This window comes from Meleagris gallopavo, chromosome 14, assembly GCF_905368555.1.
Source record: "Meleagris gallopavo chromosome 14, MGAL_WU_HG_1.1, whole genome shotgun sequence".
Taxonomy (NCBI): domain Eukaryota; kingdom Metazoa; phylum Chordata; class Aves; order Galliformes; family Phasianidae; genus Meleagris; species Meleagris gallopavo.
Window position 1 is genome coordinate 11,457,141 of NC_139417.1, and position 27,368 is coordinate 11,484,508.

The 27,368-nt window shown below is 46.0% G+C and overlaps 1 protein-coding gene across 6 annotated transcripts; it reads left to right on the top strand.

Moving 5' to 3' along the window:
• Positions 1-259: 259 nt before the first annotated feature.
• On the top strand, positions 260-26,630 carry QRICH1 (glutamine rich 1). Of its 6 annotated transcripts, none has more exons than XM_085235436.1 (11): positions 574-693; positions 1,416-1,476; positions 4,964-5,293; positions 12,566-13,585; positions 16,306-16,483; positions 17,095-17,249; positions 18,032-18,146; positions 19,424-19,532; positions 19,863-20,014; positions 20,687-20,777; positions 21,580-26,630. In XM_085235436.1, exons 3-11 carry the CDS (start codon positions 4,985-4,987, stop codon positions 21,770-21,772), a joined length of 2,322 nt encoding a protein of 773 aa, XP_085091562.1. In that variant the 5' UTR covers positions 574-693; positions 1,416-1,476; positions 4,964-4,984; the 3' UTR covers positions 21,773-26,630. The 6 variants fall into 6 exon arrangements, with proteins under 6 accessions (XP_085091565.1, XP_085091560.1, XP_085091564.1 ...); XM_085235437.1 differs by having other exon boundaries at positions 603-698; XM_085235439.1 differs by lacking the exons at positions 574-693; positions 1,416-1,476 and adding an exon at positions 260-509.
• Positions 26,631-27,368: the final 738 nt, after the last annotated feature.

Genomic DNA, 27,368 nt, shown 5'->3' on the forward strand with positions numbered 1-27,368 from the left:
AGCTCTGCCCGGCCCCAGGCCGGAGGTCCCCGGGGAGCCCCCGCGGTCTCGGTTCGTCCCCTCGCCGCTCTGTATCCCCAGCCCCTTCGGGGCTGGCCGTAGGGTGTGGGAGTCTCTGCCCGTCCCCGTGGGCCACCTTAAGCAGCCGTGGGGCCGCACCGCGCACACGAACGCGTTAAAGCAGCCTCAGGCAGCGTTCTCCTCCCGATCCCGGCGCGGAAACAGCAGGGCTGGGACAGCCGCACGGCCCGCGGCCGGCACCGACACCCGCCCGTGGGCGCCTCGTGGGTCGGAGCCTGCCTGCAGCCTCGCGGGTCGGCCCGCAGCCCCGTGCTCTGACCCGGCCAGACAGCAGGCTCTGCGTCCCCGGCCCCGCAAATGCCGCCAGCCTCGGTGCCGGAGCCGTCCCGGCCGCGCCCCACGCGCGTCCCGGCTCCGAGCACGCCCCTCCCGCCGCGCGGCGCGCCCCCCGCCGGCCGCCCCCACCTCGGGAGCGCGGCCCCTTTAAGGTGAGGGGCGGGCCAGAGCGCCGAGCTCTCGCGGGAGTTGGGGGCCGCGCTCTCGCGAGGCCGAAGTAGCGCGCTGATTGGCTGCAGGGGGTTGAATGTAAGATGGCGCCCAGGGAGCTGTGAGGGGAAAAGACTCGGGGCCGAGGCGGCGGCGGCGCGAGTCGGCGGCGGCAGCGGGGCCGGGGTGAGGTGCGGCCGGGCCGCGGCGCGGCGCAGCGGGGCCGCCGGGCCGGGGAGAGCGGGGGGGCGACGCGAGGCAGGGGGACGGCGGGGCCGGGCGGGGCCTACCGTCGTGCGCAGGGGGGGAGGCGGCGGCGGCGGTTCCGGGGGCGGCGCGGGCCCGGCGGGGAGGGGGAAGGGAGGGGCGGCCCCGCCCGGCGGGAGCGCGCGCGCGGCTTCACCGTGCCCGCGCGGGGCGCGCCCCCCTCTGCGCCCCCCTTCCCTCCGCCTCGCTCGGGCGGCGGCAGCGCGCACCGGAAGGCTGCGGCCTCCGCCTTCCCACCGAGCCCAAACATGGCTCCTGCGGCGGGGCGGCGGCGGGGGCTGCCCGGGGCCCGCGGGGAACAAAGGAGGGCCCCGGCGCCCCGCCGCAGGTGGAGGGAGGCCGGGCCGGGCCGGCGGTGGAGCCGGGCGCGGTGACGGGGTGGTTTGTGCCGGGGGACCTCTGGGCTCCGTCAGCGCTGGTGCCGCTGCTGCCTTGTGCTGCTGCCTTGTTCTCAGCTCTGCCTTCCCCAGCCCGGTGCCGTGACGGGTGCGGAGGGAGGGGTCCCATCGCCGCCTTTCCCGGAGCCTGGCGATCTCTTCCCGTTCATATTAAGTGACAAAGCCCATTGAACGTAAAATGATTTTAATAAAGGAAAAAAGGAACCGGGGATGGAAAGGGCTTCTTTGTTCTGTCTTCTCCAGAACGTTACAAGTCTAAGAGCTCAGGACAAGAGCAGCAGAAATACATGCACCATGGTGACTGGTGAGTCCGGATCGTCCACATGCTGCGAGTCGTGTGTGTGTTCTCAGTAACCTCGGGCTGAGTTTACGAACTAACCGTGTGTGCTTGCGGTCCTCAGAGGGTTTTGTGCCCTCATTTCCTGGAAGACGGGGTCGTACTGAGCAGGGCGGGCTTACATCCACATAGCGAAGGAAGTGTTCTGCCTGGGTGCTCTTTTCGCTTAAAAATGTGCTGCTGAGGCCTAAGTAAGAGTTTGCCGTTTCTAACACGTGTCTGATGGTTCGAGGGATCATATCTTGGTGAAAGCTGCAGCAGTGAGCTGTGTGCTGCAGAACCTCGGCCTGTTGAATGCACTGAAAGGTTTCTTTCTGTTCAGAAACGTGGGTGAGTTCAGTTGTAACAACTGTGGTTTCTGTGGTTACAGCGTTACTTTCCTGAATCTTTGCCCAGCCCTGGTACCTGTGCTGCTGTGTGTAGCTGTGAAGCACAGCCTGAGCCATTCAGTGCTCTTAGTTAAATATATCCCCAAGCAGCCTTCGGGTAGATGGGAACGATTCTGAGAGAGCCCAGGCTGCTCTGTTACCTGTGGTGCCTTTGGCTCTTTTCTGTTGGCTGGAGTTGAAAGGAAGGTCTTGTTGCTGTTTGGGAGCAGGAACGATGCTCTCAGTACCATGTGGCACAGTGGGGTTCTGCTCCATGCTTGGGGCTTTACATGTTGCAGTGGCTCGCAGAAGCAGTTTGGTGCTTTGTGTTAGTGACTCTTGGTGTAGTAATTTCATGCCAATAACAAGGGTTTTTCTGTACTAGGTGAGATGTTCCTTGTGACAGCTTGTGGCAGGGGAAGATTCACAAGACCAGAATGGTAGGCTGACTGTGGTGCTGATTAGGATGGAGCAGCTGAGCAGGGTCAAGAATTTGTATGTAAGAAATTCATGTTATTTATTCTGCTTTCTTGTGGTCAGAAGAGGTAGGTGGTGGTTTGGTGGTGGATCTCCTGCTGATCTTTGAGCCTGTTGCTTCTGTATCTGGGTTTCTGGTAGCTTCTGGCCTCTGCTGTGGAGGAGCATGATGATGAGCAGCTCTTGGAAGAAGGGTTGGAGTTCCAAAAGCGGTGTATGAGCCTTAATGGGGTGTAGTTCCATGATGTAACTTTATCTGTTTGGGGTAGTGGATAACTACTGACATTCCTTGACAAAATTAACAGAAAGTAAATAACCTCCTAAGACACAATTGATTCCCTGAGCCCTTTCAGCATAATAAGTGCCAGTGCAGCAGTAAGGAAGAGGGCAGGTCTTTGCCAGGGGGTGAGGCCTCCCAGCTCTGCGGCAGCTGGCTGTCACATCAACAGCACTAAAGTCAAAGAGCAGCTGTTAGTGTTCACTGCTGGGCTCCTGGCATAGCATCCTTGAGGCTTCCTTTCCAGAAGTCTCCCCTCTGCAGGCTGTGTCTGCTAATGCACCTCCAGGTGGCTGTGCACTGTGATTGTGCTGATCTAAAAGCTTCACCGTGGTACTTAAGTAGAAAATATGCAAGTTCTAAGTAGAAAGTTGAGACGAGTTAATAACTCAAAATGTGTTTACCTGCTTGAGAGCGTCTATCAGAGCTTCTTACAGTTAGGTGCAAGATGAATTTGTGTGCTGAATGTAGGTCCTGTCCAAGTCTGAAGATGCCTTAGTAACTTTAATCTCCCATTGGTGTCACCTTGGACATGCAATCATTGGTCACCTGAAATAGGGTTGATGGGGGAAAAAAAGGTGCAAAGCATCAGCTGAGGCTCTTCAGTGGGAAAAGCTGAGCATAGAGCTTAGACGTGCTTAGCTTTTCCTTGGGTGGCTCCTGGAGGAAACCTTGCTGAGTCAGCAACTGAGTAGTTTTATTGGCTCTGTCGTGCAGGCCTGAGAACTTGTCGGAGCAGAGTCACTGACAGGTAGGAGAACCGTGTCTCTGTCCAGCTCTGCACTCTATGGGAGCTTCTGTATGCTCATTTCTACGGAATTGTTGTATTTAGCAAGTGGACACTGTTATCTTCTGCGTTGTATTGCTGACAACTGATATGTGTTTTAAGTAGTAATTCCAGAAATTGTATATTCAGCAAGTTGCCTCGTGTTCCCTTACCTGTGTTGTTCGTTCTTGCTCACGTGGGCCTGGTCAAACGTGCTAGCTGTGAACCTCCTCCGTGTAAACAACAGCTCTGTGTGTTTAGGCTGCTGTCACGTAACAGTGAAGAGTGGTTAGAGATCACCGTAGGGCTTGCTGGTATTGCTGGGAACTGGGCTTGGACTTGGCAGTGCGGTTACGCCTCTGACAGCCTTGAACTTGCTCCCATCTTCACACGGTTGTTGCGGTCTTCTGTTCAATCAAAAGCCTCTGTCCTGGTTCTGCTTGGTTAAATCACTGTGAAATGTTGCAAAGAGTTCTGCTTTTCGTACTTCTGTTAAGGACTGCGGTCAGTATGTGCATACAGTGATGTTGTCCCTTTTTCTACTTTTCTACCAGTAATACCAGATCTCCTCTTCTGGTCTGAATGCTGTGCTGTTTCGTGTCTTCTCACAGCCGTCTCAGCAGCTGGTGGTGTTAGAGCTCAGATCTATTTACCCTTTATCGGGACTAATGAGTACCTTAGAAACAAGCAGTATGCTCGCTGCAGAAACAATTTGTGGGTTTAAACAAGTTAAGTCAATAAGAGAAGAACGCTGCCAATGTGTACCCTAGAGCTTTCTAACGTTCTCAGGTGTAGTCATCTTTTGTTTTTTGCCTCCTTGCGCTCGCTTTCCCAAATCATCTGACTGCTTCTGTCTTTCTTCTGTCTTTACACATTTCTCGTTAACCTCTTCCTGTATCAAAAAGATATCAGGAAGCAATGCTGCTGTTGGCTGCTTAATTTCCAGAGCCCTGCTTCTCTGTGTGTGTAGTTCTATTTGAGGAATCTCCTGATTCCAACGCTCTCCTTTCACTTGTTCAAATCGATAGGGCTGTGCTAGTCCTAATAGCAGAGGGATGAATGCTGCGTCTGCTGCTCTTCTGTTCTGCTTCCTATTAGCTGCCTAGAGTAGGGCTGCATGGCCTGACAGAACACACTGCTCGGTTCTCCCACCTCCATGGCTGTGAAGCAGGGCCATGAGTATTGATTTCTGAGCTTCTCTCGCTAGCGTTGCATGCTGCAAACGAATGAGATCTGTGATTTGATTTATTCTGTGATAAGATTTGCCTGGTGTGGGTGAAATATAATTCTGGAAGGTGTTACATGGCAGTGAGCTCTTTGAAATAGGTGTCATGGTTGTACCTGGTGTTGTTCAGACTTCCCTGAATTGCTCAGGGTTAATTTGAAAGGAGTGTAGCTCTGCAAGGTGTCTCACAAAGCTAAAGCATCTGTCCCAGGGCATCTGGCCCTGCATGTTTGCTCGATTTCACATGGTGCTCAGTATGAGAAATTAATTACTGGAGTTTGGAATATCCTTGCACCAGAGGAGCACTGTAGTTAAGAGTTTTCACTTTCTCTTTCCTTAAGGAACCCTCAGGACCTTACAATATGAATAATTCTCTGGAGAACACCATTTCCTTTGAAGAATACATCCGTGTGAAGGCACGAACAATCCCCCAGCACAGGATGAAGGAGTTCCTGGACTCCCTGGCTTCCAAGGGGCCGGAAGCTCTGCAGGAGTTTCAGCAGACAGCCACCACCACGATGGTGTACCAGCAGGGTGGCAACTGCATTTACACGGACAGCACAGAGGTGGCCGGGTCTTTGCTTGAACTTGCTTGCCCTGTGACAACCAGTGTCCAGCAGCAAACTCAGCAAGAGCAGCAGATACAGGTTCAGCAACCCCAGCAAGTCCAGGTAAGCATCTTAAATCATCTTTGAAGGTATATATGACTTGTTAAACCATAGAATAGTGTTCAGAGCCAGCTACTGGCTAACCTGAAACCAGAGGCAAGCGTTTAGGAAGCAGGACCAATCAACTTCATGTAGAACAGCGTTTCCCTCTTGTTTAAGGAATTTGGTAGTAAATTTGACTTGCTCTGCCTCCATTGAGCCCTGCTGTAGGAGGAGTAACATACATAGCAATGTAGTGGTGTAACCTATTTGAGAAATGGTTGACAGTTTTGGCATGTACACAGCTCCATGAAGCCTTGCACTCTGTGAAGCAGCTATAAATACCCTTCCTCCTCTGCTGGTCTTGCTTTTTCTTGTTGTTTAGAGTGGCAGTGGGATCTAACTCTTGTTGCTTTTATTTATTTTTTTAAATGAAATCAATACTTCTCAAATTTTACTTGAAAGTTCTAGAAGTTTCTGTTCTTGAACTGGCTTTTAAAGCTGGAGAGAAATGCACAGAAGTTGACATAAGTTGTAAACCAGGGGAAGATGCTTTTCATGAAAGGTGTTCTGAAAGGTGCCTATGTGCCAAGGAAGCTGGCTCCTTTGCACAGGGATAGAAGTCTTCTGCAGCTGCCTTGGTCCTCAAACACTTCTTAAAGAGCTCATAGATGGCAGGGTGTTACCAAGGTTCTCTTAAAGTGCATCTCCCAACAGCTGAACTCTGGCTGCGATTTTGGTATGCTTCAGATGGGAAAAGTTGCTGACGTGTGTAGCCTGCATCTAAGGTTGTGAGCTTTCTTCTTTTGTAACAAATGAGGTACCATTGCTGTGGTACAGTCTTGTGCCAACATCTCACTTGCGTGCTCTTATCCTATAGAAAAGACAAACTTTCTTCTTTCACTGGGTAACTTGTCTCCAATTACTCTTCCTACTGAGTAACCGAATGTTCAGCTAGGAGTTCCGTAACCTATTGCCCTACAGTAACCTGTGACACAAAGCTTTTGAAGAATAAAAGCCTCTATTCTCACAGAGGGACGCATTAGATCTCTGCATGAGTCTATTAGAAGTGGTCAGGGGTGGCTTTGGTTCTGCCAGCTAGCACGTTCTGGGGGAGAAGTTTTGCTTTTCAGTTCAGCAGAAGAACTTTTAGAACGATTAGGGCTTTTTCAGTGCCTCAGCCTTGAAGATGTTAAAGGCCCCATACCAGTCTTAAAACCGACAAGGAATACGTATGTATGCATGTGCTTCTTACTGCTGCCTCCTTTTGGAACTCCTCAAAGTCCAGGCTTGACCCTTGCAAGCCTCCTAGTAACAGAGATAGGGAGGGAGGTCAAATATCATACACTCCAGAGAAAAATAAGCTCCTGACCTTCTTGAAAATAACCATAGAGTTGCTGCCAGAGTTATGTTCCTATTTTGTAAACTGAATGGCTTGCACATTATGGAGAATGGAAAAAAATCTAACAAAAGTCAAGCTCTCAAAAAGCTTTCCTAAAAACCATTGTGTGCTTTTCTCTTGTGTTTTTGATGCGACTCTGCTTTAGAATACCTGCTTTCACATCTGTCAGTACAGACAGTAGTGTTTGTATTGCCTCCTGTGTGGTTCTTTTCAGCATGTTACCACCTCCCAGCACAGTCTGGTGGCATATCTTGTACCTGATGTGGCTGCAGCTTTTGTGCATCAGCAGTGCCACTGGATTTGTCCATATTTGAGCATCTGGCTCAGAACTGTCTTTGAATTAGCCTTATTTTTTCTTCTCAGAAATTGGGTGGAGGAATATCTTTACCCATCTGTGAGAATTCTTCAGTGTTTTTTCAAGATTTCTCGTCAAGATGCAGTTAAGGTTAAACCTGTGATGTAGCATGGACAGGTTTCATGACTGTCTTTGTGGCAGCACTGGCAAAGCCTGGTGGCTTTGTGTGATCAAACCCCCAGCTTGTGTTGGGGCTCTGGGGGTGTCAGTGTTCCATCAGAGCAATGTGTCTGATTCCTCTGGCTCATTTTGCTGTTGTTCTACAATGATTTGTGGTCATCCTCTGAGATCTTAATCAAACTTAAATCATCCCAGTTCTTGACTTGATAATCCTTCTAATTCTTGCTAATCCAATTGCAAATCAGTGAAGACCCTGTGAATGACTGCGCTTCTATCTGGCAGTGCAGCAGTGTTGCTGAAGGTGACTAATAATATCACAGGTCAGATGACCTGATGGCTGCAAGTGCTGATGACAGCCCTATGATCATAAAGATAGACAGCGCTCAGGTTTCATCCTCTGTCTTCGTTGCTGAAGACAAAGCCGGTGCGTGACTGCTGCTGCTTTTATTTATTCTGGCAAAGCGTGCTTCCTGTTCTGAAGGAAAAGTTGCCACCTTAGGATTTTCTTGCCTAAAAGATTCAACAAACTGTTGCCTAACATTTATTTCAAAGTAGATGCAATTGTTCAGTTAGGTTATGTAGTAGTTGATGCTACAGTGCAAGTGTCCTGGAGCTCCTTCCATGCTCACTATCACAGCGATGATGTTATATCTTAATAAATGGTTTAGCATGCCAAGCTGTCAGACCTTGTGCAGTGTTAGGCTAGGTGAGAAAGGCTGTGTTTTGCTCCAGTCAAGTAAGAGTTTTATCAGCTTGGCCTCTGAGATTCTGCTAGCTGGTTTTGCCCATTGAGGGCGCAGAACTGATGACACCAGCAAGAAGAGGTGTTAACAATGACTTCCTTAGAGAACACAGTACTGGTGCAGTAGTGAACCCCTTCCTCCTTTCACTTCTCATATTCACCTGCAAGATGTAGCTGGAAGGATATCAGCGAAGAGTCAGTATCTGTGCAGGGTCAATTCAGGGCACGTAGGGAAGTTTATCCATTCTCACCTTTCTTAGGACACTCTGATGGCAAGGTTGTAGGAGCTCCTTGAGCTGGGGATGAGGTGAAGATGGTACAGGTGAGTTAGATTGCTGAACTGTATAGGGAATGGTTAAATGACTGCATAAACCGTGAAGGCTTGTGCCCTTCTAATTCCCCAGTTCCTTATCTGTTCATTTCTTACTGCTTTAGCCTTCCTCTGATCTGTTCTGACTTCAGACCAGTATAGGCATTGTTTGTAATATAAAGTAGGAAAGGTGCGCTTCAGTAGCTCAGAAGATCTTATCCTTGGCTCTGCAGAGAACGTACCTTTCATTCACTTCAGGTGGAAATGGCTCTCCCCTTGTCCCTGTCTTGGTCCTGGGTTCAGCCTGTTCTTCTAACATGAGCTAGGGCTCCTGTTTGCTTATCTTTGAAAAACATTCTAATAAGAGATATTAGTGTAGCAGCTAGTATTAATTAACATTTGCTAGGGCAGACTGTGCTGCTTCAAAGGATGGCTGTAATAGAGAGTGATGTTTTAAAGATAGGTCCTTCTTGTATATAGAAATAGGCACCTCTTCAGGAAAGGGAAGCTGTTTGTTTTCCTTGCTTCATGTGTTCTGACTTAGATCTAAATCCTGCCTCGGACTGCAGCTTGACAACATAATCTTGATATGGTAGCTGTTGAAACATGCAGAATACCTCTGTGGTCTGTGGCATTGTCTCAGTGATGATGAATGAGCAGAGGAAAAAACCTGGACTGAGTGTCTGGTAGTCATTCTGAAAAGTTGACTCGTGTGTTCCCCGTAGACATTATTTACTTTGATAGGTAGCAGGGGACTTCCTGTAAGGCAGTTGAATAACAAGTTCACCATTTCCTGCTACTTCAGTGATCAGTCTTTTCACCTGTTTTGTACTTGTCTGCATGCTGTAGGTACCTTCTGACCTAATGTTAGAAGGAGCCCTTTATGACAGTGCTGGTTCTAAGTGCTGGAGTCACTGGTTTTGAGGGAAGTATATTTTAAGCCTTAAATGGGGCTAAGAATAGTTAGGAAACTGCAATTCTGCTTGTCAATGTTTTTGACCAGGTCGTTTGTTATTTCCGTTAGTTTGCTCAGGTGTGGAAGTTCAGGGTGCACCTATGTTGCTCTTGCTGGGTTTTGAAGTATACTTCTGCAGCAGGTTTGCTGCTTTTCCCCTCTTGCCTGTCCTGGGCTTTGGGCCCAACTTACGTGATCACCTTCAGATGAAACTAAGGTGTAAGCTGTAGTCTTGTTTTGGCTCAGTGTTACTGAGTGGCTACTGATCTTGTCTTTGTATGTGCTCAGTTCTAGATAAAATATGTGTTCCTTTTTTATTTGTCCTTAAAATGGTGCAAGGTTCCCCCTTTAAGGGATTTAAGCTTGGTTCTACACTGCTATTACAAGACAGGGCAGGCATCTAATGCTTTTGCTTCTCTAGTCTGTGAGTGTTTGGCCCAACTTCTAGCTATTTTATGGTAAAAATGCATTTCTTTTTAATTACAGCCTGCTGGGAAGTGATTATTTTCATGCTGTTGCATCCAAGCTTATGACAGTGTGCAGTCTTTCGGTATTGGTGACTTGGTGTGTTATTCTATTGCATCAGTACAATCCAGGCATTCCCAGCATAACATTCTTCCCTCACCTTGGTGCTGAACATTGCAGTCTGTGTTGGTCTTTGCCTGCAAATTTAAAACACTTCTTTCTGTACAGGGTATTTTAGAAAGTCAGCCACTGATGCTGTTTAATTCTTTGTCCTTTTGTCTCAAACGAGTTAAGTCTTTAAATCTGAAGCGTAGGCTTGTAGCACTCCTGGGTGCAAGCTACTTGAAAATGGAGAGGGAGTTGCTGCAAAATATAGTTGATAAAAATAGATATGTAATTCACAAGGGATGTGTAATGTGTAGTAGGTAGAGCTTCAATATTCCTTTAAATAGGAGCAGCCTCTACTCGGAAATGTGATGTCAGCAGTTGGCAGTTTGAAGAACTTGCAGTGGTTCTGGAGTCTGACTTTTACGACATATTTGGGTCTGGGCTTATTCTCTAGATGTTTAAAAAAAAAAAAATCATCTCTGAAAGGGATGGAAGCTGCCCATGGCTTCTAGAGATGTGAGCTTAGGTTGTAAAAGCAGAGAGAAGAAAGTACTGTTCTTAGGCTGTGCCTCTTGGTAAAACCCATTTCACAGCCTATCTAACTGCACTTAACACTATGAAATCGTCTCCTTGCAGGAGCAAGCTTTCAAGTCTTTCTGCTAGTGACAGAAATACTGATTTCATACATACAAAGAGAAGAGGGTAACAAACTGTAACGTAAAACTGTGTATATAGTGAAGGTGGGGGAACTTCTGAGGTATTCTCAGTCAACGTGTGCATGTTCTTAAAATGCACTGCAGAAGTACAGGATAAATGACACACTTCTTTCTGACATGATTCTAAATGTCAGAAGACAAAGCAGTGTTTCTCACATTAAACTAAAAATCTACTGTGTGATAATACATTTTAGATTGACCCATCTTGTGCCCTTGTCTTGCAGGCAGTGTTTTGAACAAGGGCTTGTATTGGTATTAAAGACTACATTAATGATTATTATTAGTAGCGATTAGTCTTATTTTGGGGAATAATTGCCTTAGAGGTATAACTGCAATCGACTTTCATAAACTGAAGTCAGGCTAGGGACCTGTGCTTGGCCCTGCTTGCTGGGCACTGCTGGTAGTGTGGGGCAGTGTGTCTGAGTATCAGATGGAACTGAAGAGCTGTCCCGTAGGTGACTTCATCTTTTTCAATTAACTCCTGAGCAAATTACTCGCTGATGCAGCTTTTTAAGCTGTCGTGCTGGTGCAAGGTCGTATGTGTCTTGTTACCTTGCAGGAAATTATATAAAGTCCACATCATTTGGATTACAGTATATTGCATACAGCTGTCAGCAGGAGCCTCTAAAATTCACTGTTCTTCCCAGGAACAGAATGAGTCGCTAACAGGAGGAGGCTTACACAATTGGTTTGCAAATGGTGCATTTTGCAACCCCACTTACTACTTAGCAATTCTTAATTGGCTGCGAATGAGTCCTTTTTGTTGGGTGTTGTGGTTTTTTTTTTTTTAAGACTTTTTAGAGGTGAATGTAGGAAGTGGGGTTGAGATTTTGTGTGTGCAGCATAAACCTGAGTGTAGAGTCTGTTCGGATGTTACGTTTACTTGTCAGGCTTTGATAAGTGAGATGGAAAAGGTTGAGGGAATGTGAGCAGGGAGACACAGTTTTATGACTAAATAAATCAGTGTTGGGTTCAACATCACGTGGCTCTTCTAGGTGCTGCTAAAGCTCTGGTGTTTGCAAGGAAAAGCAGAGTGATTAATGCCCCCTTCAAGATAAAGCTTTTAAGAAGCCTGGAGAAGCTGGTGATCGTGGAAGGCTGGGATATTACTTCTGAGAACAGGGCAAATGCAGCAAATTGTCTGGGAAAGAGAGCAGACCTCTCTTAGTGTCCTGGGAGTGAGGACATCAGCTGGCTTGGGCATAAGAATATTTATTTCCCTTGGAGTTCAAACAATTCATTTTAGTTCAAGTACTAACGTGTTTTGTGCATGGTATTCAGTATTGAGTTAAATGCATGAGATAGAAAATACAGCTGAATGGCTTGGGCAATAAATGGGATTAAATGAAATAAGTAAATAATAAAAAGTTAACTGGTTTTAATTATCCTTGCCAAATAAATACTTCTAACGCTTAGAAGAGCAAACACTGTAGTGGTGTCCTTTAGCTCAAGACACAGATTTAGTTGAAAATTGCACTGTTTCCTGTTAACACCTGGTTCTGTAGTGCTACAATTAACAGTTGCTTTCAAAGTAATAATTCTCTGCCTTGTATGGAAGGAGCCAAGTGCTGTTTTCAGCTTCCCCTCATTTCCTGCTGCCTGTCCCAGGCTCCTGCAGCCATTTAGGGGCCAACGGTGAGAGCAGTAAAATCGGTCTTTAGGGCGTAGTAAGAATGAGGCAAAAACCTGTGCATGTTTTGGCAAGATGAACAAATTACAATTCTGATGTTGAGTTTGACCTAAAAATCTCACTATAGCAAGGCCTGTGCTGAAATAACACATTGCAATGGCAGTAGCTCTGAAGATGAAAGTGCTGCAATCTGTTGGCTTGAGGCAGCAGCACTTTGAGGATGGAGATGCAGCTCACATGTCGTTCTGTCTGCTCATGCAGTACAATGTAAACACAGTACCTGCCCTGCTTCTGTCAGCTGGGCACTTCTGCAGTGGCTCAATCTGGTTTAATTTTCCTGATATCTTTAGTAGTAGTTCATAACTCCATATATTACAAGTGAATGTAAGAGTTGTGGAGCACAGCTAGACCTGCAGTGATGCGCCGTCTCTGCCGGTGGCCCCGCTGCTGGTTCTGCTCACCGTCCCTAACTGCCCGATTGGTGTCCTTGCAGGTTCAGGTCCAGGTCCAGCAGTCACCGCAGCAGGTCTCCGCCCAGCAGCTCTCCCCGCAGCTCACTGTCCATCAAGCTTCTGAGCAGCCGATACAGGTCCAGGTGCAGATCCAAGGCCAGGGGCAGCAGCAGGCGTCCCAGACAATACAGAGTCAGTGTCTTCAGAGCCCCAGCCCGTCTCAGCTGCAGGCGGCTCAAATCCAAGTGCAGCACGTGCAGACTGCCCAGCAGATCCAGGCCGCGGAGATACAGGAGGAGCACATACAACACCAGCAGATCCAGGCACAGCTTGTGGCAGGACAGGCCATTACTGGTGGTCAGCAGATCCAGATCCAGACAGTGGGGGCATTGTCACCTCCACCTTCCCAACAAGGCTCTCCACGAGAGGGAGAGAGGAGGATCAGCACCGCCAGCGTCCTTCAGCCAGTGAAGAAACGCAAAGTGGATATGCCTATTACTGTATCCTATGCTATTTCAGGGCAGCCAGTTGCCACAGTGTTGGCCATTCCTCAGGGCCAGCAGCAAAGTTATGTCTCTCTAAGGCCAGACTTGCTAACAGTGGACAGTGCCCACCTGTACAGTGCCACTGGGACCATTACTAGCCCCACTGGAGAGACTTGGACCATCCCTGTTTACTCTGCTCAGCCACGTGGTGACCTTCAGCAGCAAAACATAACCCACATCGCCATCCCTCAGGAGGCCTACAATGCTGTCCACGTCAGTGGCTCCCCAACGACACTGACCACGGTGAAGCTGGAAGATGACAAGGATAAGATGGTGGGAAGTACTTCAGTAGTGAAGAACTCTCACGAGGAAGTGGTGCAGACTCTTGCTAATTCACTCTTTCCAGCGCAGTTTATGAATGGCAACATCCACATTCCAGTGGCAGTGCAGGCTGTGGCCGGGACATACCAGAACACAGCACAGACAGTGCACATATGGGACCCGCAGCAGCAACAGCAGCAGCCCACACCCCAAGAGCAGGGGCAGCAGCAGCAACAACTACAAGTCACTTGCTCAGTAAGTTTAACTTGCTTGGGTCTTGGTCCTCAATTAACAACTTGCAATTGTTCTGGGGAGAGGGAATGTGAGCAGACAGCTTTTATCAAGGAAGCAGAGATGCCTCTCATCCTCTGGTCTGGGTGTGACATACAGCATTTGTCTCCTGATGTAGGACTGCCACATGTTAATACTGGTATATAGAGTACAAAACTTCCCAAAAGAAAGTCTGCGTTGATCTCTGTAACAGAACTGAATAAATAAGTGCATATTGCTAGCTTCCTCATAGCAGTTATTATGGGGTCTGTAGTCTTTTCCTGAACAGGTCAAAGGAAAGATGGGGTCAACAGCAACAAAGTCAGCCACCTTAATGCTCTAGTGGCCTAGTGGTGGCTACTTTGTATTATGTAGCATTTGGATTCCCAGCAGATCCAGTGCCCAGGTAAAACGTCAAAATCTGGCTAGTTGTCAGAGCAGACTTTGTGGATCAGGTGTGCCCATCTGTAACACCGACCTGTTTCCAGTAAATGCTTGTGTGCAAGAACACCATAATGACCAATGGCAAGTAACTATCTCTTTGTCATGACAAACATAGCAGCCAAATTTGCTGATCTTTTTTTAAAAGGGTTTTTAACTTGGTTTTAGAGCTTAAATGAATAGGGCAATTAATGACCTGTCTTACATCTGCAAATGAATGTAGTTTCTTTTTTTTTTTTAATCAGAATGCATAGAGATTGATCTGTGTCAGAGCCTGTTCTTGCTGAATGGAATGAGAGCAAAAATACCCACGTCTGCTAGCACAAGTGTTGTTACAAATTCCTTCCAGTTTATAAATAACACTTTTGGCTTTATAAAGACACACGTGCCCTCTACTTCATCAGTAAGCAGTGGGACAAGGAGGATTGCTTTTTGGTTATCACATCTGTGTTTCTGAATCGAGTCATAACCTTGGTGGGTTGCAGCACGTCTTCAATGAAAAGGGTTCCCTACATCTCTGGATGAAGTGTCAGTTGCTGGGCACACTGTTCTATAAAGCTGTACTTTAACCTACAGCCTGGAGGTCATGTCATACATCCGTTTTCTTTTGCTGTTGTCTGTCATTTGTTTTGTTGATTTTTTTAAAGAGCTTTCAGTATCTTATTTTTTTCCCCTGTATTAGTATATTTGAGGTAACTTTATTTCTTCCAATTACTCAAAATAAGTTGACTGAACTTCTTGCCTTTCTGCTGAACAGGTTTTGTTGTTTTTTTTTTTTTGGGAGGGAGTGAGTTATTTCAAGGGTCTTTTGAGAGTACATTCATAGAATCCGTTCCAAAGTATAAACTCCATAATTTCTCTAATGACTTCTTGTAAAGCTTCTACCAATGCCTTGTATTCCTGTATGTCGTGGTCCACAATACTTGTGTATCAAGACAGTATTCTGATTAAAAGTCTGTGGCGTTCTGGGTACTGCATAACCCCCTAAACATGGAGGCAATCCTGGAAGGTATGTGCTCTTCCTCTGGGAAGGATGATAAAGCTGCTGTAGATGAGCATCTCACTTCTGGGTGTTGTCTGTCTCACAGCTGTGAAACTATGTGGTACTCCCTGTCAGTCTCAACTTAGCTGGGGCAAGCCACAAACAGCTATTTTGTTCTGTTTTTGAAAAAATATCATTTAAAAAGCAACTTCCAGTCCAGTGACTCTGGCCTGTGTGTTGCCTTCACACCAGATGAGACAGCTGTGAGGTCAGGGCAGCAGATCCCCCATCTAGCTGGGGCTGACAGAGGTGGCTGCCTCTGAGCAGCTCTCTGTTGCTCGGAGGCTGATGGGGCAATGCTCTGGAGGGGAGTGGGGGTGAAATCCTGGCTCCTAAGGAGATGGAGTGTCGGTTCTCACCCTTGGGCTCCTGTTCTCTTTACAACAGAGGTATGATTGACAGCTTCAACTTTATTGCCATCTGCCTCCATAAAAGCTGAGGCCTTTCAGTGATAGTCTCCCTCTGCAGCTATGGTGATGGAGGGGCTGATAAACAAACAGTTGTGAGCTGATGCAAAACCAAACAAAGCAGTAACAGAAGCACAACAAATCAGAGGTAGACAGTCTGAGAGCTCCAGTCTGAGGCTCTTACAGGCATCGCCTGTCTTGTTGTGGTGGCTTTTTTTTTTTTTGGTGGTGTATTGTTTTTGGTTACGTTAAATTACAGGTATTACTGACATCTACAGTGTTCTCATCACAGACTCGAATAGTGCCAGAGCAATTGGGCCAGTCTTGCTGTAGTGAGGTGGTGCTCTTTTGTGGTGGCTCAGCGTGTCAAGTTGATTAAAGTCAAGAAAATCAGTAGTTCATTTTGCTGTTGGAGAAGAGACCAGAAGTCTGTTTTTGAGAGGATTTCAGCTGTATGGAGTTTCTTGTCAGCGAACTAGCTTCTTTGTGATGCTGCCACATAGAACTGCTCATGGCTGCCAGGTCTCCTGTGATGTTCTGCAGGACTTTTGAATGCATTAATCAGCAACTAGTGTGGATTTGCTGAAGGGATATGTCCATTAAAAAAAAAAAAAAAAAAAAAAAAAAACTTGGAGAGGCAAATGTTCTTTCATGAGCAGTAAGTTAGACAGCAAAGATTACGTGCCTTGGACTAAACCAGAGTGGGTGTTGCAAAAGACTGATGTCCTGGGGCTAGAGGTAGCACTGCAGTTAATTGTTTTCTATGCAGCTATTGTATTTAAAAGTATATACAACTGAAATATTTTCTTTCATAGGCTCAAACTGTTCAGGTTGCTGAAGTAGAACAGCAGCAGCAGCCGCAGACTTCACCTGAACTTCTACTTCCAAACTCTCTGAAGCCAGAAGAAGGGCTTGAAGTGTGGAAAAGCTGGGCACAGACCAAGAATGCAGAGCTGGAGAAAGAAGCCCAAAATAGGCTAGCACCTATTGGAAGTATGTGTCGTGACAAGAGCTTTCTTTTCTTTCAGTCATTGCCTAATCTCTACTTGAAATAGTAACTGTTTACCGTTCCTCTTGGAAAGCACCTTTTTGTCAGTGATTATTTTTAAGTTTAAACAATTATTTGCTTTGCACAGTACTAATTATTGCATGATCCAAATGCCAAAGGACATGTTCCAAGGGAAATATTATAGGTCTGTGCTGAGCCGACTTGAGCAACTAGTCTAGTGGCTGTAGAAAAGGATATTATATGACTGTAATGCGTGGCCGAACAAAATGGCTGCGTGTGCCAGCCAGTCTGGTAGAGCAGTCGTGGAGCTGCTGTTTTCCTGTTGCTGCAGGGCAGCGTTTCATTGTCCGTGGTAAAAGAAGGCAGTTGGCAGGGCACAGTCTTCCTCTTGGATTCCTGCCCACTTATCTTTTTGGTAGATCTGACAGCATAGAGTCTTGATTTATTTTGGTTTTTTTTATTGTGCTGAGAGAATGTGGTACTACTAGGACTGCCAGATAGACAGCAGAGCTGGAGATGTGGGAAATCATTCCTGAAAGGTCAGAAATAATATGGCTTTATGGCTTAAATAATACGGCTTTGTTTTGTTTTCCAGGACGTCAGCTGCTGAGGTTCCAGGAAGATCTCATATCTTCAGCTGTGGCTGAGCTGAATTATGGTCTATGTTTAATGACACGAGAAGCGCGGAATGGTGATGGTGAACCGTATGATCCAGATGTGCTCTATTATATCTTCCTGTGTATTCAGAAGGTAGGGGGAGGACAGTTCTGGTGCACAGAGCTATGTGTTTTCAGAATATATAGGGAGGATTCTCCTTTATAGAAAGGGAGACCTGCTTCTAATGAGCTTCCCAAAGATTTCATAAGAAAAAAAGTCTTTGCTGCTTCAGTGTAAGAAGGAAAAAAAGATGCACTGACTAAATGTAATTGGTAAACAGCAATGTGTTTCTTTTTTTTCCCTGAAGTAATTTATGAAGAATTGTTAGTATGAATTTGGTGTCGTGATGAGAATAAGAAATCCTTTTAAGTTTGTCTTTTGGGGGAGGAAGGAGCAGAGGGATGATGTTTGAGAAATCTATGAAGACTCGATCTAACTAAAGCTTTAACAGGCAAAAATTTAGCTTTTTATGGTGTGGGAAGTCCAAACTGGTAATGTTAGTGCTCTTCCTGAAAGAGCTGCAGAAACAGAACTAAACTGATAGGAGAGTTGGCATCTCCCTTCTTATCTGAAAGAGTCTAGAGTTCACAGGACAGTCGTGTGAATTAACTTCCAATGGACACATCTAAAAGAAGAGGTGAAATCCAGCCAACTTTGCTGGCTGTCTCTCCTTCCTGTCTTTGCGTTCCCTTGGTAGTAACTGAGATTATTTGTTCTCAGTGCAAGGGTCCTCGCACTGGTACTATGTATTAGTCTTCAGTGCTATGCTGTGAAGCATTTGAGTAACCAGGTGTGTGGGTGCTAAGGACAAAATCTTGCTTGAGAGGAACGTGCTATCTATCACTGTACTGGACTGTGTTGTGAATCTTTTACAGTATCTCTTTGAAAATGGGCGAGTAGATGACATCTTCTCGGATCTCTACTATATTCGCTTCACTGAATGGCTGCATGAGGTTCTCAAGGATGTACAGCCTCGTGTTTCCCCCCTTGGTAAAAACTTTTAAGAACTTAAAAACTTTCTGGAGTTTGAAATGTTTAATTGAAAGCTACAGCAAGAGTGTAGTATGAATAGAAAACCTTTCAAAATAAATAAGTGTCTAAGACAGATCATACTGATCAGGTAAAAGAATGTTCCATCTATAGGCTGTAGGCCCGATTAAGGAGTGCTTGGCTACTCCTTGTCACCCATCAGAAAGCAGGTAGTGGAGACTGTGATTTTATGAGGTTGACTTACTTGGAGATCCTTGATCCCCGTTGAGTTTCCTCATCTGAAGTGCTAATACATCTTGCTTTGTTGCTTTGGGAGATGATGCAACACTATCATGTTGCCATATAGTCAGATGGATATGGTCTTTCCATATCCAAACCCACTAAGTGTAGGGTTTGTTGTTTGTTTGTTTTTTAATAAAATCACAGATAGAGCCTCTGCTGCTCCAATCAACAGCAGCTCATCTCCACCTTGTGTGTAGAAGATGATGGTGACAAGGGTTAGAGGACAGTTTGAGATAAGGCAGGTTTTGTGTACAAAAATTAGAATAAGCGTTGTGTTTTTAGAGCACAGAAATGTTTTCTTGTGATTTCACTGCCTTTGATCTGATTAGAAGTCAGTGAAGAAGCTCTTTCTTGGGTTCAGATAGGCAGCTGATGTTACAGGCTAGGTGGCTACGTAGCAATGTGAGTTTTGGAATTCTTTTGTTTTTGCTCTGGCTGTTTGATCTGTGCTTTGTCATTCCACTAGCCCTGGAGTTTATAGAGCTGTCTGTTTTTTCTGTTTATCTGTGTATTTGGAGTATAGTATTTCCTCTTCCACACAAAGGGAAAAAAATCTGAGAATCAAAGGATTACTCATGTGTCCAAATACATCACTTGGCGCTGTGTACTGACTGAGGCTGTGCACAGGGCCATGAGCTGATTTGTTATACTGGCCTGCCTGCTCTCACATATTATTGGATTAGGAGCATCTGCATTGGAGTTGGGCCATTAATTAAAAGCTGTTTAAGCACGTATTTATTTCTGTCTGACTGGAATATCTAGACATATTGCAGGAGTATATTCTCTGCAATTTGAGGTTGATGTGTATATATACAATTGTTTTCCTAACTGTACCTGTCATTAAAGTTATTTCTGTGGTAATTAATCTTGACATCATTAAGGATGTCCTCCTTCCCTTAGAGAACACATATCTTTGTACTTATGGACCAGAAAATGCTGCCTTTGTTTCTGCTGTAACTGTCTCCTGGCATGATGCTGATTTTTGATTGTTGCAGGTTATGTCCTCTCCAGTCATGTAACGGAAGAGATGCTGTGGGAGTGTAAGCAGCTGGGAGCTCACTCCCCTTCCACCTTGCTCACTACACTGATGTTTTTTAATACAAAGTAAGTACTTGTGCCTGTGAGACTTCTGCAGCATAAAAACTTCACTGTCAGGGTTGTTGGGAAACTGCTGTACTGGATTAAGGCACGGTTGTGAATTTTGAATGGTTGCAGACAGAGCCCTCTTGCAACCCCATCAGGCAAAGAAGATGCAGTGTAACAAGAAAAGAGCTAGCAGAGGGGAAACTAAACTTTTGCCTGTTGTGTGCTTTGCTGGAATAGTCTTTATCTCAGTGTCGATTTGAGCTTCGACTGGCTCATGATGAATAAAGATACCTGTGTTGCTGTAGGGGCTATATTCTCTGAATATCCCGTATTCTCTTTTCTGATCAGATACTTCCTGTTGAAGACAGTAGACCAGCACATGAAGCTGGCCTTCTCCAAGGTATTGAGGCAGACCAAGAAGAACCCTTCCAATCCCAAGGATAAAAGCACGAGTATCCGCTATCTGAAGGCTCACGGTGCACACCAGACAGGCCAGAAAGGTAGTGTCTAGAATTTTCTTTGGAAACGGTTTACTTTCTGGGCTTGAAGAGACATGGAGATATCTGCAGATGGGACTGTGAGAACTCCAGGCTCTATCAATTATTGTCAGCCTAAGAGAATGAAATGTGTGCTCCCTCTGATAGGACATAGTACCTTTTATAGTAAGTATGTTCTGGAGGCAAACCTCACCTGAGGCAGTCAGGAGCTGAGGATTTCTTGCTTGTTCTGTTTTTGTGGGCAAGGGGGCAACCGTTAGTGTTTAAGAGCAGGGGGAGAAACTTCTTTGGAAAGGCTTCTCTTTTTCAGAGTGCTCAGTGCACGTTAACTGTGTAGAATTAGTACGTAAATGTGGTCTGGCCCCTTAAAAGCATGATCCTGGAATTTGGCTCAGGCACTGCATTCTCATAGTGAGATCTCTGTCACTTTGGGCGCAGATAGAAGTGGAGAAATGGTTATGGGCTGATTGTATTGTTCAGTATGCCTGGGTTAAAGCAAAGCTCTCCATGTGGTACTTTGAGTACTTGAAACCAGGCAGCTTTGTCCTGGAACAGCTATGTCTCTTACTAACTACTGCATGGTGACAAAATGCTTCAGAGACTCTGTGGCACTGCTCAGTTTGTTGTGCTTCTCATGCAGAGTGTCTGACTGACTTCTTGGGGGTTGGTTTCTAGTTACAGATGACATGTATGCAGAGCAGACTGAGAATCCAGAGAACCCCCTGAGGTGTCCGATAAAGCTGTATGACTTCTACCTCTTCAAATGGTGAGAGCCTCCATTCCATGCCTGTCATTGCTTGTCTTCACTGTCTGGGTTGTACAGTATTTTGTAGCTGGCCTAGTTTTCAGGGCAGCATTTTACTCCTGGCACAGATTCTACATTTGCATAAATTTACATAGGTGGGGAAGGGTATTGATTATGAGAGGGTGGGATTTTGCTATATGGTCACCTAACTTAACTTGGAACTTTTTATGGTATTTAAAGAGACAAATTGTAACTTGTGAACTGGCTGCTTTTAATCTCATACTTGCTCCGAAGGTTTGTTGTATTGGCATGAGCTCATTGTTCTGCCTGTGACTTGCAAGCAAGTGAACTGGATGCATCTGCTGCTTGAGAATTAGGGTCCTATTCAGATTGGCTTCTGAACAAAAATGAGGACTGGAAATTGGAGGGAGCGTCAAAGGACTCGCCTCTAAATTATTATGATTCTGAAAACTAAAGTATGTGTTCCTCTTAATGGATTGCTCTGCAGCTAGCCTGCATGTGAAAAATATCCTAATTTTGCTTCACTTTGATCTTTAAGGCAAGCATCTGTTATACTTACCAGTGGGAAATAAAAATTACTTGTAGTTGCAGCCATGGCTTTTTAACCTAAGCAGCATGGCTTAAACATTTGGGACCACTGCTGTCCCTAAGAGTAACTCCATACCTACAGAACAAGTACCTTCGTGTCTCCTCAGCCAGATGTTCACTGTCAGGATTTGTGAGGCCTGGGATGAGGACAGGGGAGAGGTCTCCCTCCTAGGACATTCCGTTAGTCTGGTTATTTCTGATCTTCCTCATGCAGCCCCCAGAGTGTGAAAGGCCGGAATGACACGTTTTACTTGACTCCGGAGCCAGTGGTGGCCCCCAACAGCCCTATCTGGTATTCCATCCAGCCGATCAGCAGAGAGCAGATGGAGCAGATGCTCACCCGGATCCTGGTGATACGAGAGATTCAGGAAGCTATTGCCGTAGCTAATGCCAGCACCATGCACTAAGGCATCCTTCTTGGCTCAGAAGGGGTGGGGTGGGGTGATGGGGGAGGGACAAGCAAAGAATTGTACAGACTTTTACACTAAAGGAGATGCCTAAGTTTTTGGTTTTTTATTGGTGTAGCTATGAAGCCCTTTTAGGCTTCTTCTCTTTAAAAGAATCTAAAGGAAACCTACCCATTGTGTATCCTACCCAACACACCAAACTGTTGGAATCATTGGAGGCTGCATATCCCCTGCAAGCTGGGAGCTGTGGAAAGCTGCTGGTTGACTCTGATTTTTTTTATGATGTAGAAAATATGAACTACAGGATTGGCCTGGATGACTGGGGCCTCTGTCTCCTTGGAGCACGTGCAGCCTAGAGGGCACAGAATGATGGATGGACCTGCTCAGCCAGTGGAAGAGAGGCAGGCATCTTCTTTTCTTGTGCTTGGACGTTAATTTGCTGTTATCTTGGAAGGAAGAGGAGAGAGTGAACTACAATTGTCATTTATACAAAGGAAAAACAAACAAACAATGATTTCTATTCAGACCTTTAAGTGACATTTTTAGATGTTAAAAGTACAAACTTTACCACACTCTTCTTTTTTGGCCTAATACTGAGGCCTTAAACCTTGAGGCTTCTGTGCCTGATGGAATTCTTGTAACATACACTTGTGTATCATATAAAGATACCACCCTGTTTCTCTTATGTATTCTTACTCTAGTTGTTTATTAAGAATGATGAGCACGTCTTTTCAACATGCCATTGAACAATGTGTCTTTATTTGGGGAAGAGTGAGCTGTGAGGGTGGGGGGGTCGTTAAACAAAGATCAGTATGCAAACTGGTTGTTTTCATCCCTGTTTGTGCTTTCCAGCTTGAGTCTGCTGGACTTCTTTCACCCTGACAAATTAGGAAGGTAGAAGGGGATTACATTCTATTAAAGAACCTGGCTATCTGCTTGCTGATGGAAGCTTGGTGTCAGGCTAGGAACATGGATCTGTGAGACCAGATCAGGCTGTCAGTCTGTCCTAAATGTTCTGTAGCCAGCCTGTGAGGCTTCACTCCTAGGCAAATCCCCCTCTCCCCTTTACAAACACACCATACCAACTGTGTTGGAGGGAAAAGGGCCTTCCAGGGCATTCTGGGAGCAGCTTGTGGCTTACTTCTGCCATGTAACAGCTTTTTCAGAGTTTAACACAGCTGTGTAGCTTCTGGCATCATTCATGATCATAAACCCCAACCATGTAGCCTTGCCTTCCTGCATCTTAAATAGTCGCTGTATTCTGTATTATTAACAAATAGTCTGCTCTTTTGAAGCCAGTGGATAGCCAACTGTGCTTGAAATGGGAGATCACTCTAGCCAGGCTTGTGATTTGTGCCACCAGCTTCTTGGATGCAGAGAGGTGACTCTGTTTCTTGAACTTGTCTTCCCTGCTTTTCCATCTCATGTCCCTTCCCTGTTCCAAGATACATAGATATATACTTATATATATATTACAATAAAAGAACTTGTTTACAGGCAAGCAACTTTTTTGAAGCTTCTGTTGGCCAACACTTGTCTGTACTGAGAAGGAAGATTTGCCGTCTCCGTTGGTTGCGCACAGTGTAAATCTGCACATAGGTTGAGAATAGGAATAATGTTGTCTGCTTCTGTGCTCTTGATCCTTGTAGAGGTGTGTGGGCCTAGCGAGACTTCAAGCCTCTGATGCTTCATGTTGACGAGAAAACAGATGTGCTTGAATTGGTTGTATGATTAGTTTGTTCCCTGTATAGGACTCTGTGCTTAAATGCAGAGAAGTGAGGTAGCAACTCACTGTTATTACTGATACCTGCACTCTAACATAGACTTATAGCTTAGCTTCCCACCTCAGAGTTATGCAAGGGGAAAATAACATTGGGTTGGTGTCCACATCCTGATGGGTAAGTTGAGAAGATGGTGTCTGGATGGTGTGCCATGTTGACAGCATACACCTTCAGTGAAATTCAGCCATTGGGAGCCAGCAGCTGCCTCCTGGTAGAGCAGCTGTCAGGATTGCTAGTGCCATTTCAGCTGTCAGAAGCCTATAATCCCTTTACCATACCATCATTACTGGCCCTAATCTAAGTATTTAAGGATGTGGTGAGGGGCCAGCTCCCACTGTTTCAAACAGTTGGGTGTGGTTGTTGTTCAGGATGCCGCACAGGCTTGCACAGAGCAGACTTCCCATTCTTCTGGGCAGCTTGCCCTATCTTCAGAAGAGAGACACAATGATGTGAGAGAAACTGCAGACTGACCACTTGTGCTCGAGTCCCAGTGTGTGCTCTGCAATACTGCATGTGAAACTAGCTCCAGCATGCCTGCACTCATGTGAGCCTGCTGCTTTCTCCATCAGAAATGCAGTGGGTATTCAAGTCATCTGCCAGGTACTAAGTATACAAGCCACTTCATTAAGTGGCTTTGGAAGTCACCTTACTCTAAAAATTGCCAGAAGCTGGAATTACTTAAAAGACTACTAGGGCAATTTCAGGTTAGGGCTGAACAAATAATTCAGCTGAAGTTTCAGGAGGAACAAAATTCCACATTACCTAAAAAATCTAGACAGTGTGTTCTCCTTACTGCCCTTAACAGTATGGTGATCTAAAGTCTTTGTAAGAGAAGAGTTCTCCTTGGTCTTGGACTATACAGCTTAAGAGTGGAGGAACTTGGCCTATACTTAGCTCTGGAGATCTCCTAGTGATTGGCTGTGTTCTGACAGACTGAAGTGTTTCCATTACTTTCTCATTGTTTGGACATATATGAGATGAACTTGCTGACTTAGAAGTGGACTGCTGTACTGTTCTGTACCGTCTCATCAGAATGTCCACTGTGTTAATTCATTCCCTATTTTTAGAGACAATCGATATACTGTGACTTAAGGATTATTTTTCTGAGCCTGGCTTATAGTCTGGCTCTCTGGAGCTAGTTTAAAAGGTACAGTATTTCTAGAATATAAATACTATGTTCTTTGATAGTAAAGAACAGGATCTGCTCCCTTTTAGGGGCTCATAGGAAGACGTGCACAGAGTAGCACAGGAGAGTGCTGTGGCTTGGGGTTGCTATCCAAGTTCTGGGAGATGTTCCCAGTCAAATATGTAAAATAGCTTTTTAACACTTTCCTATAACCAGCTTGTTTGCTGCTTAAAGGGCATTCCATCCAGGCTCTGAGAGTGCCAAATTGCTAGCTCTTGTATGCGTGTATATATTAAATGAGAACTCTCCATGCCCTATGCCTTGTTTGAGACAGGCTGAAAATGCATCAATCTTCAATTAACTAAAGCTGATGAAGTCAAGCTGGAAGACCCTGCATTGTTGGTTTTGAGTTATGCCCATCTTGTCTCTCTGATATGAAAGGAACTGTAGAAGGCAGAGTATGACTGACTATTGTAAGGCACCTCACACTCTGACATTAGACCCGTGTATTGTCCTACCTCTTGACACTAATAGCGTTGCTTTCTTACAGAACACTGTAGCCTCTCTTACACACTTGTCTGTGGCAGCATTAGATTTTCATTTACTTTCAAGAGTATTTCCTTTAAGTGGTAATGGCTGAAACAGCAGAGAGCAGACTACAGTGGTTCTTTACCTTTGCCTGAAGTGGTGAGTGAAAGGAACAGTGTAAGAGTGGCCTAAAATGGCACTTGGCTGATGGCTGCTTCAGAGATTTCCTTAGTTTCAGATACCAGGCAAGGTCTGAAGTAGATCCTGCTTTGGGCCAATGAAAAAGACTTAATCTGATCCCTAAATAAGAATCCGCTTCTGCACTGTTGCTCTTAGGGCAGAAATAAAGTCTTTTTCTCTGCTGCATCAGGGCTACTAACTGCCTCGGTGTACTTTGAATGAATTAGGCCATCTTCAGGCCTCCCACAGAGTGATAAGAACAGCTTCAGAAATGGCAGAAATGAGCTCTCCGAGCATAGATGGAGTGGAGGCCTTCCTGATACTGCAGTCGCTCATCTTGCTGGTCTGAGTGCTGCTAGATGCTAACGGACTGCACAGTCTAACCGAACTGCATTGTCATCCAGTTTTAATAGCGACTTACTTGCAATTAGTGTTTGGGCTCTTAAATCACTGTTAAAGAGGAATATAAACTGTCTTCCACCCTATATGGGACTTTTCTTCCCATCTTCTTGCTGGAGCTGCTCCTCTCAAGTACTACAGGGAATGTACCTTATCCAGTTGTTTCAGCCTGTTCTGTCTCACTCGTGCCAATGCATAGGAAACAACGCTCCTCGACTGCTGGCAGTGCTAAGTTGAGCATCTTCGTACCTTAACAAGCATCTTAAATTTTCTTCCAGAAGTTTCACAGACATGCTGCCTCCAATCTGTGCAGCGATTGCTGTGTTCCCTACCCGTTGGTCCCCTTCTGTTGTGTGGCTGAAGCTCAGCTCTCAGCACTGCGGCCACTTTATGCCCTGCATAACCTCGTGCATGGCAGCAAGTTTGCCTGCTTCTCTGTTCTTGTTTGAGCTCATCGGGATGGGGAGGCAGATTGAACCCACTTACAGCAGCAATAAACTGTGTCTAGATCTCAAGAGGGAACTGCAGGAGAGAATAAGGTGGAGAGGATGTCTCGGAAAGGCAGGGTCCAGTTGCAGCCCAGAGCCTTGCTTGATAATGAGTGTGCAGCCTATATGCAAAATACGTCTTGTCTGTCCCTCCCATGTTGACCCTGATCTAAACAGCACATGTGATTGGCATCCTGCAAAGTGACCTTCAGAACTCTCCAGTAGCTTTGCCCCGTGAGTAACTCACACTACAAATCATTTTAAAGAGATGCACTCAACTATTTTTTTAATTTAATTTTACTCTTATATTCTCTGCTCTTTGTAATCTGCTTGGAAATAAAATGTTTTTCCCTGCAGCCCTTGTCGTAGTCTCTTTGAGAACCATTCATCTCTGCCTGGTATTTCTTTTGGAACAGAGGCTGACTTAACCTACTTATGGCTGTGCCTGTGCTGTAGTGGAGCACTTGAGATCAGTGTGTGCCTCCTACGTAGGTTTAGTAAGCCTTTGCTAGCACCGTCCTTTATTTAAAATCAGAATCACAGAATGGCTCAGGTTGGAGGGGACCTTAAAGACCACCGAGCTCCAACCCCGTGCCGTGGGCTGGCTGCCCCCACCAGCTCAGGCTGCCCAGGGCCCCATCCATGGCCTTGAGCACCTCCAGGGATGGGCACCCACAGCTCTGGGCAGCTGAGCCACTGCCTCACCGCCCTCTGAGTACAGAATTTCTCCCTAACAACTAACCTGAACCTCCCTTCTTCTATTTTAAAGCCATTCCCCATTGTCCTGTCACTCTGTGTCCCTGTAAGAAGCCGGTCCCCCTCCCGCTTGTAAGCTCCCTTCAGGTGCTGGAAGGCCACAATGAGGTCTCCCCGCAGCATTCTCTTCTCCCAGCTGCAGAAGCCCAGCTCCCTCAGCCTGCCTTCAGAGCACAGGAGCTCCAGCGCTCCGAGCAGCTCCGTGCCCTCCTCTAACAGACGGCACACGAACCGCTTTCCCTCTGGCCCGGGGCCAGCAGAGCAGGTAACGCTGTGCCCCTGGGACGCGGTGCTGCGTGCTCAGCGGACTCCCGTCTGTGCTCAGCGGCGACCACTTC

Excerpts from the sequence above, each read along its gene's own strand:
- QRICH1 (XM_085235439.1), top strand. The coding sequence starts at position 4,985 with ATGAATAATTCTCTGGAGAACACCATTTCCTTTGAAGAATACATCCGT. Across the intron at positions 13,586-16,305 it reads AACTACAAGTCACTTGCTCA|GCTCAAACTGTTCAGGTTGC; the intron begins GTAAGTTTAACT and ends TTTCTTTCATAG. Across the intron at positions 17,250-18,031 it reads TCTTCCTGTGTATTCAGAAG|TATCTCTTTGAAAATGGGCG; the intron begins GTAGGGGGAGGA and ends AATCTTTTACAG.